This window comes from Mandrillus leucophaeus, unplaced genomic scaffold (genome assembly GCF_000951045.1).
Source record: "Mandrillus leucophaeus isolate KB7577 unplaced genomic scaffold, Mleu.le_1.0 Scaffold86, whole genome shotgun sequence".
Lineage (NCBI taxonomy): Eukaryota > Metazoa > Chordata > Mammalia > Primates > Cercopithecidae > Mandrillus > Mandrillus leucophaeus.
Window position 1 is genome coordinate 2,230,077 of NW_012109363.1, and position 16,520 is coordinate 2,246,596.

Genomic DNA, 16,520 nt, shown 5'->3' on the forward strand with positions numbered 1-16,520 from the left:
AGTGCTGGGATTACAGGCTTGAGCCACCACGCCCGGCCCAATATAAATTTCTTAAGGGCAAGGCCAATCTTTCCTGAATATTAAAACTTTGTACCCGTATCACAGGTTTTCTTCATTGCGTAAAGAAAAGGATCTGAAACCAACTTAAATTATTGATTGAATTGAATTTCCGTGAAAAGAAATGCCATTTAAACATTTCTCCTCTCACTTGCTTTTCCAGATAACAAAATCAATAATGTTCTTTTTCTGCTGGACTTTTAAGCCTTTATTTTTATTTTTTTTTTACCAGGAAACTTAAAGTTCTTGTAGCTCTCTAGATCATCAGAGCTAAGCAAAACCAATCCAATTTTAAATGGCTGGTATGAGCTCTCAATTTTTGCAGGTTTGACAAAGGTAGCTTAGGAAGTTTAGGTAAATAGAGCAAATGATAAACGGTTGGAAATGCACAGGAAACTAAATGGCTGTTCATAGAACCAAATACAAGCCTTCCATTAGAAACTAAAATACGGCCAGACACGGTGGCTTATGCCTGTAATCCCAGCACTTTGGGAGGCCAAGGTGAATGGATCATGAGGTTAAGAGAACGAGACCATCCTGGCCAACATGATGAAACTCCATCTCTACTAAAAATACGAAAATTAGCCAGGTGTGGTGGTGGGCACCTGTAGTCCCAGCTACTTGGGAGGCTGAGGCAGGGGAATCACTTAAACCCGGGAGGTTGCATTGAGCTAAGATCACGCCACTGCACTCCAGCCTGGTGACAGAGCGAGACTCCATCTCAAAAAAAAAAAATAACAAACAAAAAACAACAACAACAACAACAACGGACTTATAATTGTATGTATAAGCCAAATCCCAATGAAAACAAACAGCAGATAAATGTAAATTAAAAGCAAAAACAAATAAACAGGACACCAACCCCCAATTTTTTTTCCTACTCAGTTGTCTTGGAGGCTACCATGTTACCCAGGGCCTAAGGGAAAAAAAAAAAAAAAGATGAATATTTCATTTCTGGTATATGAATTAATGTCTTTAAGTCCACCAATCCCACTGTGTATTTTGTGCAATTAAGAAATTCACTTTAGGCATGTGACAAGTAAGTACTTTATTGCTAGTACTATCTCTGCAGAAGAGCAATACAGTGTGAAACGAAGCAACGCCAGCGTGGGTGTGAAATGTGGCCCCTTGTTTAAATATGACTTCATGATGAACTATATTAAAGAAGAATTGGCAAACTGCCAGTGTATTTCTTTACAATACTTCTTATTTTACCTTCATCAAGACTGAGCTTTTAACCACGAGCAATGTCAATTAGCCAAACTTTTCAATTTTCTATCAGATTTTAAAGAATATTTTACAATGTACTTACATGGATCATTGATGACATGCTAGAACTTTCTGTTTTGTCCTAAATTGTCTGTCTTTGTTTCAATAATCATTCAATTTATATTAGAATATGTTCCTATATTCATCATGTAAGACTTTTTCTCATACAAAGTTATTCTCTTTTCTTTCTAACCTTCATTACCAAAAATACATCTTCACCATAATTTTTTTCTTTTTCTTTTTCTTTTTTTTTTTTTTTTTTGTTAGAGATGAGCTTTTGCCACGTCACTCAGGCTGATCTTGAACTCCTAAGATTGCGGTCCACTTGCGTCAGCCTCCCACAGTGCTGGGTTTACAGGCGTGAGGCACCACGCCTGGCCATAAATCCATAACTTACTTTACATCTTTCTCCTCTTCTTACTGGTTCCTTTCTACCTTGTTTCATAAATAACCTTTGCAAGTCCATAAACAGAATTAACCTTTAGATAACTTCTGAATTAGACAAATTTATTCTTTTTCTTAATAAGAACCCATCTTCTTTGGCAAATCTTATGTACAGAATTATACACTAACTACAATTGTTATCCTTAGTAACTTTAAATTTTAGTGAAAACTAGGAAGCAAAAAGTCCTGAACTGTCTATCAAGAGAAAATACTAGCATTTTCTAGATGGGCTTTCCATAAGGAGGAACAGTCAGACTGCAGGTTTTTCTTTCCCTTTCTTGTAATCAGCCTAAGAAACAATATTTTACATTTTATCAAAATAATTCCCAGTCAGGTGCAGTGGCTCATGCCTGTAATCCCAGCACTTTGGGAGGCCAAGGTGGGTGGATTGCTTGAGCCCAATAGTTCAAGATCAGCCTGGGTAATATGGCAAAACCTTATAGCTACAAAAAATACCAAAAAGAAAAAATTAGGCCAGGCACGGTGGCCCAGACCTGTAATCCCAGCACTTTGGGAGGCCAAGGTGGGTGGATCACGAGGTCAAGAGGTCGAGACCATCCTGGCCAACATGGTGAAACCCCATCTACTAAAAATACAAAAATTAGCTAGGCGTGGTGGCACGTGCCTGTAATCCCAGCTACTTGGGAGGCTGAGGCAGGAGAATCACTTGAACCAGGGAGGCGGAGGTTGTAGTGAGCCAAGATCGCGCCACTGCACTCCAGCCTGGTGAGAGAGCGAGACTCCATCTCAAAATAAATAAATAAATAAATGAAATTTTTTTAAAAATTAGCTGGGCATGGTGGCACATGCTTGTAGTCCCAGCTACTCAGGAGGCTAATGTGGGAGAATCACCTGATCCCGGGGAGGTGGAGGCTGCAGTGAGCCATGATCACACCATTGCACTCCAGCCTGGGCTACAGAGCAAGACCCTGTCTCAAAATAATAATAATAGTAATAATAATAATAACTCATTTGTTGCCTTTATTAGGTTTTTAATTGCTTAGAAAAACTGAGATCTAAAAGGTTTTTTACATTCACCTAACCTTCTGTAGTGCTTTTTTTTTTGAGACAGGGTCTCAACCTGTCACCCAGGCTGGAGAGCAATGGCCCGATCTCAGGTCACTGCAACCTCTACCTTCTGGGTTCAAGTGATTCTCCTGCCTCAGCCTCCCAAGTAGCTGGGATTACATGCACCTGCCATCACGCCCAGCTAATTTTGTATTTTTAGTAGAGATGGGGTTTCACCACGTTGACCAGGCTGGTCTCAAACCCATGACCTCAGGTGATCTACCCACCTCGGCCTCCCAAAGTGCTGGGATAATAGACGTGAGCCACTTCGCTCAGCCTGTTTTGTCCTTTTAGCAGAGAAATTCAAATTCTAGTTTTGTGTCAGTTCACTCTCAGTATTTAGGCTCATTTTTAAAAGTAATATAATAAATTCATTCAGTTTAATCAACTTGAGCACATAGGATTCTCTCTTGTTTTCTCTCTTTCAGCTTTTTATTTCTGCTGTGATTTGCATGTGCCCCCCAAAGTTCATGTGTTGGAAACTTAATTCTGAATGCAACAGTGGGGGGAGGTGAGACCTTTAAGGGATGATTGGATTATGAGGGTACTTCCCACATGAATGGATTAATACATTATTGTGGAAGTGGGTTCTTATTGCAGGAGTAGATTTGTTATAAAAGTGAGTTTGGCCCCCTCTTGCATGTTTTCCCTCCTCTCATGCATGCCCTCTTGTCCTTCCACCTTTCACTAGGTGATTAAGCCACAAGAAGGCCCTTGCCAAATAGGGGCCCCTTGACCTTGGATTTCCAAGCCTCCAGAGCAGTAAAAAACAAATCTCCATATTTAACTAAATCACCCAGTCTCAGGTGTTCTGTTATAGTAGCACAAATCAGACTGAGACAATATCCATTCAGTTTGATCTGTTATTTATTGATTCATTTTGAAACAACCTTTGAATAACTTCCAAACTAAAACAATATTATTTTTTATTTTAGCAAAAACCCATCTTTTCTGTCTCATAGTTTTTTTGTTTATTCATTTTTGTTTTTTTAGAAAGAGTCTTGCATTGTTGCCCAGGCTGGAGTGCAGCGGTGCGATCTTGGCTCACTGCAACCTCTACTCCTGGGTTCAAGCAATTCTCCCACTTCAGTCTCCAGAGTAGCTGGGGTTACAGGCACCCGCCACCATGCCTGGCTAATTTTTGTATTTTTAGTAAAGACATGGTTTCAACATGTTGGCCAAGCTGGTCTTGAATTCCTGAGCACAGGTGATCCACTGCCTCAGCTTCCCAAAGTCCTGGGATTATAGGCGTGAGCCACCGTGCCTGGCCAGTATATTTCACAGATTTTGAAGAAAAAATGCATCTTATTTTTCTGTTATGCTTTGCATCTAAAGTTGTTTCCTCTAATATTTCTAGAAATTCCAATGACATTAACGTGGTTAATTAATAAGAATTGTTAACACTTCATGACTTTAATTTCCAGTGAACACTAGAAAATTAGAAAGTATGCAGTCATGAACTGTTTTCTTCCAAGTTTGCAAGCATATGATTTCATAATTTCTAGAAACATGATTCCTAGGGTAATTGGAAAAATTGTCCTATGACACAGGACAGGAAATGGCAGAGGAAAGGTTTAATAGGCCCAAGTATCTTTTGTTCTTCTGTAATAGGTAGCCAAAGTAAGTTCTAAATTTGTGTTCAGCAATAAATGTTTCCGTATCATATTAATATCTTAGTTCAAAATGATGTAGCTATATGTAGATATTCAATATGTATTGCTATGGTTTGAATGTTTTTCTGCTCTGAAAATCGTATTAAAACTAAATCCCCAATATAATAGTATTAAGAGGTAGGGGCTTTAAGATATGATTTCATCATGAGGGCCCTGCCTTCATGAACAGATTAATCCTCCAGAGATTAATGGGTTATCATGAGTGTGGAGTAATTATAATTTGTGCATGATACGGTTTGGATCTGTGTCCCCACCAAATCTCATGTTGAATTGTAATCCCAGGTGTTGGAGGTAGGGCCTGGTGGGAGGTGATTGGCTCATGGGAGGTTTCTTATGAATGATCAACCACCATTGCTTGGTGCTGTTCTCCTGATACTGAGTGAGTTGTCCTGAGATCTGGTTGTTTATAGGTGTGTGACACCTTCCCCTCTCTCTCTACCTCCTGCTCTGGTCATGGGAGACAGCTCACTCCCCCTTTGCCTTCTGCCATGATTGGAGGCTTCCTGAGGCCTCCTGGAAGCAGAAGCCGCCATGCTTCCTGTACAGCTTGCAGAAGTGTGAGCTAATTAACTTATTTTCTTTATAAATTACTCAGGCTCAGGGATTTCTTCATAGCAATGCAAAACAAAACTAATACAGTGACTCTGTGATAAAAGCCTGTTTGCCTCTCAGTGTGTCCCCTCACCCTATAATGTCCTGAACCAACTTGGAACTCTGCAGAGAGACTTTGTATTAGTTTGTTCTTGCATTGCTATAAATTAATACCAGACACTGGGTGATTTATAAAGAGGAAGAGGTTTATTTGGCTCACAGGTCCACAAGCTGTACGGGAAGCACGATGCTGGCATCTGCTTGGCAAATAGGGAAGCCTCAGGAAAGTTACAATCACGGCAGAAGGCAAAGGGAGAGACAGCACTTCACATGGCCAGAGCAGGAGAAGAGAGAATGGGGAGGTGCCACAGATTTTTTGACAATCAGATCTCATGAGAACTCACTCACTGTCAGGAGGACAGTACCAAGAGGAATGGTGTTAAAACGTTTATGAGAAATCTGCCCTCGTGATCCAATCACCTCCACCAGGCCCCACCTCCAACACTGGGGACTACAATTCAACATGAGACTTTGGTGGGGCCACAGATCTAAACCATATCAGAGTCCATCAGCAAGAAGGCCCTCCCTAGGTTTGGCCCTTTGCCCTTGGACTTCCTAGCCCCAAGAACCATAATACATAAATTGATCTTCTTTATAAATTACCCACTCCCTACTCTGAGGTATTCAGTGATAGCAACAGAAAACAGACTAATACAAATAACCTTCATTTAACTTAGGTTAATATAACTAAGATTTTTAAGTTACCAAAAATTAAATATAAAAATACTTAAAAGTAGACACCTTATAAAAACCATACCAAAAAAGACACAAGAAATGGCCTTGCGCGGTGGCTCACACCTGTAATCCCAACACTTTGGGAGGCCGAGACAGGCAGATCACGAGGTCAGGAGATTGAGACTATCCTGGTTAACACTGTGAACCCCCGTCTCTACTAAAAATACAAAAAATTAGGCGGGCGTGGTGGCGGGTGCCTATAGACCCAGCTACTTGGAAGATTGAGGCAGGAGAATGGCATGAACCTGGGAGGCGGAGCTTGCAGTGAGCTGAGATCACACCACTGCACTCCAGCCTGGGCGACAGAGCAAGACTGTCTCAAAAAAAAAAAAAAAGAAACAAAAAAAAATACAAACATCACATAACACATAAAAAACACAAAACAAACAAACACATAACATATAAAAAACACACAAACAAAATACAAAGAACCATACATTGAAAATATATGACTCTTTTCAATCCTTTTTTTCATTCTTGTGTTTCATATACATCAAGAAATTTATCTTTTCCTTGTACATTTTGTTCTCCAGTTGAATTTACAGTTTTATGATCTTAAAGACATATAAGTGTTTTGATTAGTAAATCCGGGTAGAAGTTGTATGTGTGAACTGTATATAATGTTGACAACTCTGAAGAATTGTCTGTTTTAATTAAACCAAGAAACTTAAACTAGCTTTTCATATACTAAAGATTACCTCGGATCACGTGAGCTTGAAAAACATTTAGGTGGGCTCCCATTTTTCTAAGAAAATGCTTGATTTACGGAAGCAATTCTTTTTTTCCTTTTAGCCAAATCTTTGCATAGGCACCAAATAACACATTTGTTTAAGATGCGAGCTCCCTTGGCCGGGCGCGGTGGCTCAAGCCTGTAATCCCAGCACTTTGGGAGGCCGAGGCGGGTGGATCACGAGGTCAGGAGATCGAGACTATCCTGGCTAACATGGTGAAACCCCGTCTCTACTAAAAATACAAAAAACTAGCCGGGCGTGGTGGCGGGCGCCTGTAGTCCCAGCTACTTGGGAGGCTGAGGCGGGAGAATGGCGTGAACCCCGGGAGGCGGAGCTTGCAGTGAGCCGAGATCACGCCACTGCACTCCAGCCTGGAGCACAGCGAGACTCCGTCTCAAAAAAAAAAAAAAAAAAAAAAAAAAAAAAAAAAAAGATGCGAGCTCCCCCCTACCCCTGCCAAAAAAATAGTATTTTTATATACAAAAGTCCAAATCTCCAAAGGTACATGTACTTCAATTGTGACTTGAACTCACGGTAAATAAATTAAATAATTAATAAATTAACCTTAGCTTACTGGATAGTCACCATCTTATATGCTGTTCCCTTGACTGAAATGTTGTTGTGGAGCAAATGACTCTATATGAAATGGGACTTATTGGAGGAATTAATGCATCTCATAATGGAGACTGAGAAGTTCCACAACAGGCCATCTTCAAAGCAGAGACCCTGGAATGCTGGAAGCAGGGCTTAATCCAGTCCAAAAACCTAAGACCCAGGGAAGCCAATGGTGTAATTCTTAGTTCAAAGTCAAAGTCCTTACATCCTCGGGGGGCCACTTGTGTAAGCTCTGGAGTCCAAGGGCTAGAAATCCTAGAGTCTGATGTCCACAGGCAGAATAAGAGTGTCCCAGCTCCAGGAGATCAGATGGATATGCTTTTCTTTTTTTGTTCTATCTGGCTCCCCAGTCTATTGGATGGTGCCCCCCAACATTAGGGGTGGGTCTTTTCCACTCAGTCCACCCGATTGCACGCCAGTCCCCTCTGGAAACACCCTCGAAGACATGCCCAGAAATAATGTCCCAGAAATAATGCCTTACCAGTGTTCTTTAATCCATTCACATTAGCACCTACAATTAACCACCACGATAAGGAAACACATGGAGACCCAAGCAGACCGGCCAGCTCAGGAGAGAACCAGATTTTTCTTTGGCATATGAGCCTCAGTCGGGCAATAATTCTTTCAAGTTTATTTTATCTTGAGATGAAGTCTTGCTCTGTCGCTCAGGCTGGAGTGCAGTGGTGCAATCTCGGCTCACTGCCTCATGGGTTCAAGCGATTCTCCTGCCTCAGCCTCCTGAGTAGCTGAGAATATTGGCACGCACCATCACACCCAGCTAATTTTTGTATTTTTTTGTAGAGACGGCGTTTCACCATGTTGGTCAGGCTGGTCTTGAACTCCTGAGCTCAAGTGATCCACCCGCCTCACCGTCCCAAAGTGCTGGGATTACAGGCATGCCACCACACCCAGCTAAGTATTTATTTTACATACATGTAAACAAAACAAAACAAAACAAAAACAAAAAAACTATTAACACCTAAAAGGAAACTTCTGGTAAAAAGAGTCTTTCACTCCAAGGACACGGCAGAGCCTGTGCCATCTTCCAAGTAGATGAATTTTCCAGAGTCCACCAGGAGGTCCTGAATCCTCTCCTTTGCATGTCTCTCTCCTATCCTCTCCAAGGCATCCAGCAGGGTGTTGATCGAGGCATCCTGTCCAGTTTTGTTGACCCATTTCATCAGCATTGCATACAAGGCATCCCCTGGGCCTGCTGTATCAGCTCTTACCATGTGGATCTCATTGTTTGTGAGGTCCAGCTGCCTCATGAGCTGGTCCCAGGAGTTAAAGGGCACGATGTCTGCAAAGTTGTCAAAGAACAGCATCATAGCTGGGTGGAGAAAGCCACAGAGACAGCTTGGTGAGTTGGGACTCAGTTCAGAAGGGGCAGAGGTTCCCACATCAGGCCCAGAACTCAAGAGGAGAACCTGGAGAGCCCCTTGCATGGGCAAACCTGTTGCTCCATTGCCCACCCACCTCCCATTCACAGACAGCCCGCCCACACTGCCCGGTCTCCGTGGCCCCCAAGGCACTGACGGACATCAAGGTCACCAGAGAATCTGCCCTCAGAGAGGGCTGAGAACCCACCTGGGGAGAATGGATGGACCCTACAGAGGCAGAAAGCAAAGTGGGTGAGAGCCCGAGGGAGGGAGAGAGAGTGGCTGCAGCGGGAGCTCAGAGGAGGGAGGCTGCCTGGGCTGCGCTTGCCATGGGAGCAGGTCCCAGGGCGGCCACTTCTGCATCTGTGGGAAGTGCAAGGTCTGGGGCAGGGGACCTCTGCCCCCCACCGAGGCTGGGGCAGAGCTAGGTGGGGGCAACCAGGCCCTGACCAAGAAGCAAACCTGAAGACAGAGCAATCCTGCCCAGATCTCAGGACTACCAGGGATTAAATGAAATGAGATGTGTGTGCAAAGCACTGCACACCACCATCCACAGGGATAGAAAGGGCCAGGAATACCAGGCTATGTTTTCTAACAGCCTCATTTAAAGAACATAAAAAAGAAAAAAGTGACATTCATTTTAATGTGTGGTACTGAATATGTGTAAAATATAATTTAATATGTAACCAATATACAAAAACTGAAACTCACGCAATTGTCCCATAGAAAGGTTTTTTTGATAAACATAGAAATTGACCCTTCTGGTCCTTAACCACTTGAAACTTACATTTGTTTTATCTGAAGTATTTCCTCAGGAAAGACCTTCAGGCATCTCAAAAATGTATCAAAGAACTGAAACTCACCAGATCACTACATCCAGACAATGATGGGATGTGGGACCTCTCATTTCTCTTGTTTCCTTGCTCCATTCTAGTTCCTACTTTCTTACACTGTTACATTTCTTGCCTGCTATATAAACCCTTAGTTTTAGTGAGTCAGGGAGATGGATTTGAGACTGAGCTCCCATCTTCTCCACTGCAGCACCTGATTAAAGCCTTTTTCTTGGCAATACTCATCATCTCAGTGACTGGCTTTCTGTGCAGTGAGCAGTGGGACCTAGACCAAACCCCTGAGGTTTTGGTAACAGATTCTGGTTCCCTGGCTGGGAAAGTGTTGCTCATGGTTCTGCTGCCATGGGCCAGGCGTCTCAGAAGCCCTCCCAAGCAGTTGCCGCACTAATTTGGCTGGAGGTGAGTTTCAGTCTCTCTCTGGTCCCACTGCAGCCGGCCCCAACCACATTCCTGATTACCTCAGAAGAACTGCCTTTGAAATTTGACATTTGTATCCAGATACGTGATTGTCCTTTATAGGCTCAGACAGCAGGATCTGCTCTTCTCAGTTTGAGAAATTTTTAAAGGAATTTCCATTTGCAGGTTGAACAGGCCCAAGTTCAGTCTTTGGAACTGAGAGGGCTGCACTCTGCCTCTCAGTCTGGACACTCTTGGGGGCTTGTTGGTAATTGTGTGTTGTGTCGGGGCAAGTGAGTGTCTTTTGTGGGTACCAGGCAGCACGACTGGCTCCTCTCAATGAGAAATTTGAAAGGAATTTTTGTTGGCAGGTTGATCAAACCTAACCAATGGAGAGAGGAAGCACCCTGTTTCAATCTGGGTAGTTTTGGGGCTTGTGTGTTGCTGCAGCAGTTGGATTATGTTTTGATAATTATTTGTATGTGTTTGCTAGAGTCATGGGAAACTGGAATTCAGTAAACTTGGTATTCTTTTGTATTTAGCCCTAATATTGTTTGGAAACTGGAGTTTGCTGCTGAATGAGAAAGTGGGATGGAGTTCCTGTATTCAGGCTTTTGTGCTGCTGTTCTAAGCAGGGTTGGGCCTGGTTAGTTGGTTCTAGGTGGTGTTCTCTGTGATGCTGTTTAGAGTCTGTGGAGGTTTGGCCTTTAAACTGCCATGGAAACGGCTTTACCTAAAATTTGAGTTCACAGCCTTCACTGCATTACCTATTGGGGCTAACAAAGTTCAACCATGTGAACATGTTTGTAGATTGGTGAGTTTGTATTGCTCTCATGGAGAGAGTTCAAAGGTAAAAGCTATTGGTTCTTTGTGTGTGTGTATATAGGTCTAGCTGTGTTTATGTGTATGTACATTTATTATTAAGTTACATGTTGTATCTACCAAATTGACTTATAAGAGTGCTCATAAATTAAGTAAATAAGTCCAAGCAATTTTCAAGTTCATGTGACTTAAGTAAATCCTTACTAAACAAGTCGGCTTTAAAATTATCGGTAATAAAAAAAACAGAAGTGTCTTAAGAATCGTCAGCATATATTTTTGTCTGGGCTTATATTTGTCTTTGCTAGATATTTTCAGATAACAGTTTGGCACAAAAACTTGTAAGACTATAAACCCAACCAAAACAAAATGACCTTTTAGTCAAGCTTTTGGTAAGTAAGATTAATTTAATGTTGTTGGTTTAATGAAAACAGCTGAGTCTTCTGAGTTATTGGTGAAAATGCCTATATATTTAACTTTGAAGCTTTTAGGTGAGCACCTGATGTTCACTGGCTATTTAAAAAATGGTTGACAAAGAAATAACTAACTTTAAATGATGGTGTCTAATATTTCAATTTTCAGAAGCAATCTGGATAAACTGAAAAATGAAAGAATTCAGTAAATATAAATGGGATGTTTTAAGTAAATTTTTCATGTAATTAAAAATTGTTGTCATTGGATTACAGAGAAAACTTTCAGTGCAGTAACTGAAAGACCAATGTGTGGCCAGGCACATTGGCTCATGTCTGCAATCCCAGCACTTTGGGAGGCCAAGGCGGGCGAATGTCCATCACTTGAGGCCAGGAGTTTGAGACCAGCCTGGTCAACATGGCAACACCCTGTCTCTACTGGAAATACAAAAAGTACCCAGGTGTGATGGTGCACACCTGTGGTCCCAGCTACTCAGGAAGCTGAGGCGTGAGAATTCCTAGAATCCAGGTGATGGAGGTTGCAGTGAGGTGAGATTGCACCACAGCACTCCAGCATGGGTGACAGAGCGAGACTCTGTCTCAGAAATAAGTAAGTAAATAAAAGACACACTGATGTGTTAATAAAGACTGTGATTGTTAACCAAACATGAAGCTGGGCAGGAGTTGATTGTGTAGGGTAAACTAATGGAGGACTGAAACAATTTTTACAGCTTTTATTGGTTTGAAATATTGCTGATTCTTTTGGTTTTGTTTTCCAGAGTCTGGAGAACTTTTTGTATATTGAGTATACTTTTGTAAACAGAATTTGAAGCATATTTCTCCCTCTGCCTAATTTCTCCAGAATGTGTAAATTATTTGTGACTATTAATTCATGGCAATGTGTTTGCTTGCATATGGTTAATAACGTTTTCTTTTACAATGGAACGCAGTTGGAGAAAATGGTTATTTTCTCAGGGCTTTGATTGCAGTGGCCTTGTGAGAGGTTCCAGCAAAGCCAACTTAGGAGAGCCTATGTGGACAGTAATTTTTGTTGCACTTTGTGTGGGTAATCAGGCCACATATATGGAACTAAACTTATTCTGCAGGTACACTGGTCCTGCTATAATTTGTCTTTGGTGGAAGTGGGGCCAAGACAGAGAGAGAGATTGTGTTTCAGAAGAAACACAATCTTCTAGTATTAAATTAACTTTTGATTCCTGGGTGGCCACAAGGTCACCCATGATATGAAGCTTCCCACAATGCCCCTCCTCAACCATGAAGCAGCCAGAAAGATCCAGGACCAGACTCCCTGTGACTGTGGGATTGACAAATAGAAAGGGAGACCTGAAATCAACCCAATAGTTCCATCAAAAGTTTTTTGTTGTTGTTGTTTTGATAAACATAGAAATGGACCCTTCTGTTCTTAAAGCTCAAATCTTACATTTGTTTTATCTGAGTTCCTTTTTCAGGAAATGATCGTCAGGCCTCTCAAAGTATCAAAGAACTGAAACTTACCAGATCACTACATCCAATGGGATGCGGGACCCCTCATTCATCTTGATTGCTTCTTTACTCCTCCCTAGTTCCTATTTTCTTACACATTGTTACATTTTATCCCTACTATATAAACCCCTAGTTTTAGTCAGTTGGGGACATGAACTTGAGACTGAGCTCCCATCTCCTTGGCTGCAGCACCCAATTAAAGCCTTCTTCCTTGTCAATAGTTGTCTCAGTGATTGACTTTCCGTGCAGTGAGCACCAAGACCTAGACCCAACCCCTGGTCTCAAATAATGAGTGAAATATTTTCCATTCTTTCTTTCATTAAGTCTTTGGAATCAGTATGTAGTTTATACAACAGCTCTGCAAATTGGGCTTAGGCACAGATAAAGAACTATTAGCCCACTGAAGTCAGTTGTGCCATGCAGGACAGTGCAGCTCCTCAGGAGGTCCTGAACAACAAAGGAGAAGAGAGGAAGTGGAGAAGGGGATAGACAGAATGGTTAGTGTCATTAATAGCGTGCAGAAAGAATGAGTGGGAAGAAGAGACAGAAGAAGACAGTTTAGGGCCTTGATGGTCTATAGCACAGGACCCCGTTTCTGGCATGGAATGCTCTGGAAGAGCATTCTCAGCAATGGGGACACCACTTAGGACACTGTCCCTATTCCCTCCATTCCTGCTGCATCTCCAGGAGCAAAACACTTACTCTCAGTGGGGTCAGCGCCATTTGCTGGAACCAGCCGCCTTCTCCTCTGAGACCTTTCAGGTTCTGCTGGTCCCTGTAACACACAGTGGGGAACGCCTTGGTCTGAGTCAGGGGTCCTGCAGTCTAGTACTGACCCTGACCACCAGCCAGCCCTGAGACCTGCAGCACATCACTTTCCCTCTTGGGTCATCATGGAGATGCTGAAAAACCTCTAGTCCCACAGAGCTCACAGTCACTCCCCACTGCTGGCATTACCACCTCAGCTCCACTCCATCAGATCAGCAGCAACATTAGATTCTTACAGGAGAGCGAACACTGTTGTGAGCTGTGCATGTGAGGGATCTAGGATGCACGCTCCTTATGAGGGTCTTATGCCTGATGATCTGTCACTATCTCCCATCACCCTCAGATAGATCCACCTAGTTGCAGGAAAACAAGCTCAGGGCTCCCACTGACACTATTATGCTAAGTTGTATAATTATTTCATTACATATTATAATGCGGTAAGAATAGAAATAAAGTACACAATAAATGTAATGTGCTTGAATCATCCCAAAACCATCTTCACCTCCCAGTCCATAGAAAAACTGTCTTCCACACAACTGGTCCCTGGTGCCAAAAGGTTGGGGACCATTGGTTAATAATATGATGTCTTTTGTATGCACATATACTGATGCATCGATTTGGACAAAGAATCACAAGAAATGGTATCTCATAGTTACTTGAGGAAAAACACCCAGGGCACTGCAAAGTGGAAGATGCTCTCTTTCCTCACTGAATACCTTTTGACAGTTTAAATTTTCTCACTTTAAATGTATAAACCATTTCTTCACGTCAAAGCACCTTATCAAGCTGGAGAGATTAGAGATTATTGACCTTTTTAATGTTTGCTTTCTTTTTACTTTTTTTATTTTTATTTTTTACATTTTTGGTTAGAATAAATGGGTACTAATGCAAGAAAGCAACCAAATGGAACAGTCTAGGTGGAAGGAGATCATTGTCTACATGAGCATTTAACCTGTGATTAAGGAGGGACCCAAAGCAGAGGGAAACAGGAGAATCAGTGGCTCAAAGGGGTTGGAAAAACCAGACAGTGACTAGAACAATTCAGGGAGTGCCTCGCTTTGCACTGAAACACAAAACAAGTTCCATTTAGAGTCTATAGTCATATGAAAAAATCACATCTTTGAAAAAAATATCTCCATAAGAAGTTAGAGGAGTTCATCTTGTGTTGGGGAAAGGTCTGTCTACAGTAATGAGCAATGAAAAGGTAAATGTATCTACAGATTTCACTGGTTAAAAATTAAAGCTTCTACACCTGAAAATATTAGAACAAAAAGGGGCAAGAAGAAATTAAGAATCTATCGTCTGAATGTGAGAAAAAGCATGAGTAGGAGAGCAGACCTTTCTCATAAAGACTCTGAGACACAAGACACTGATCTTATGCAAAAACAGTCAAAACAAAGAAATGTTCATTTAAAACAATGTTTTCCTAAATAGCAAAAAAAGAAAAAGCCCTTCAATGTTGAATCAAAATACATGAACTGGTACAAATCAATGCTGGGGGGCTGTGTGCATGTGTGTGTGTGTGTGTGTGTACATGCGTGTGTGTACATGCGTGTGTGTGTACCTGCATGTGTGTGCATGTGCATGTATGTGCGTGTGCACAGTAAACAGTACTGTTACACGCTGACTTGTAAATTGTGCTTCTTCTTGGAAGCCTCCATACAACCATATTCAGAAATCTGGGCAGAGATTTATATCCAAATATATTTAATGCAATAATAATTTCAGAGTACATTTAAAACCCCTGCTGTTAGGAGCAAGGGCTCCCTAACTTCTGTTAGGAGCACACAGTGGAGACCGTGCAGCTTTATTCAGTCATCAACAAACCCTGTGACCCCCACTCTATTCCTGTGGAGCTCCAGTTTCTGAGGACATGGCAAGGACAGGACAGGGACTAAGAAGCAGACGTCTGGAAGAGTGGCTGTCCCCTTGTGAGGGTGGCTGCTTTTCCCCACGCAGCCCCGTCCCCTGCAGTCTTGTCTCCCTCAGGCTCCACTTCCCCCTTGACCAGGAGAGCCGAGGCACGGCCCTCATCCCCTGCCTACAAGGACTTGGAGGGGCCTGACCTGTCCCCCACTCACCAGCAGACACTGTGCCTCCCCTGGAGACTGTACAGTGACACCTGTCAAATCTGCCGGCTCCTGGCTTTCCATTTGCTGCTCAGAGATGAAAGTGGACAGCGAGTCTCCATGGTTCAGAATCATGTTGTGGGCATTGTCCTCAGCCCCAGGCCCTCGTAGGAGACCCAAGCACCAGAGAAAAAAAAAAAAAAAAAGGCATTGTCCTCAGCCCCAGGCCCTCGTAGGAGACCCAAGCACCAGAGAAATACCTTAGGAAGGCAAAGAGCCAACTCAGAAGCCCACACCCAGGGCTCCCCACGGGGTCCCCAGGGCACAGCTGGACCTGCTGCCACCACACTCTCCCAATGAGGTCACTCCAGGAAGTCCATGCTCAGCACATCCAGGACCTGAGGCTGGGGCCAGGCTCTGGTGCTGGGCTCTGGGGCTTACCCCATCCCCAGGGTACAGGCTGTGGGGTAAGGGTGCCACCCGGCCTGTAGGAAGGACAGGGCTGCAGCATGGCCTGCTACCCTGTATGATGCTCAAAATGGCCTGTGTCCCCCATAGTCAATCCACAGCGTCCAGGCCACTTCAGAGACTCAGGGTAGCCACGCTGTGGGCAAGAAGCAGTTCCTGAGCCAGCCCCAGCTCCTGGAGAAATCAACTTACCCTGTGCATGCACTTGGGGTTCCCTCCACAACCTAGAAGAGAAGGCAGTTCCCTTAGTGGCCAGGAAGGGCCCATGCAGCACTCCTTCTTAGAGGGCAGTGTTGGGCAGGGGTGGGCTGGGGGCTGGGACACTGGACAAGAAACCCCGGGCCTGGGGATCTACGTGAGGCCTTGCTAACTTGGGAGCTCCTTCAGGAGGAGGAGTATAAGGGAAGTAGGCTAAAAACAAACACATGGAAAATTGCTGTTTTCTGCTTTGTGTTCTGCTCTGAACAAAGCTACATAAATCCCATGACCACTTCTCATCCCGACTCTTGTCACCCAGTTGAGGAGCTGACTGCCCCCTGCCTGGCTGGTCCTGAACAACGGAGGAACTGGCCCTGCCTTCCCAGACTTGGCTGGGAGATGAGGGGACGCCCAGC

General features: G+C 43.1%; 1 protein-coding gene across 1 annotated transcript in view; it reads right to left on the reverse strand.

Annotated features, from left to right (window-relative positions):
• Positions 1-7,114: 7,114 nt before the first annotated feature.
• TNFRSF10A (tumor necrosis factor receptor superfamily, member 10a) overlaps positions 7,115-16,520 on the reverse strand; it is a 60,870-nt gene continuing 51,464 nt past the window's right edge. Inside the window, exons 8-10 of the mRNA XM_011968852.1 lie at positions 15,451-15,626; positions 13,304-13,376; positions 7,115-8,573 (exon numbers count right to left, since the gene is read on the reverse strand). Coding sequence (XP_011824242.1) covers positions 8,254-8,573; positions 13,304-13,376; positions 15,451-15,626 — 569 coding nt within the window. The 3' untranslated portion in view covers positions 7,115-8,253. The remainder of the gene's footprint in view (positions 8,574-13,303; positions 13,377-15,450; positions 15,627-16,520) is intronic.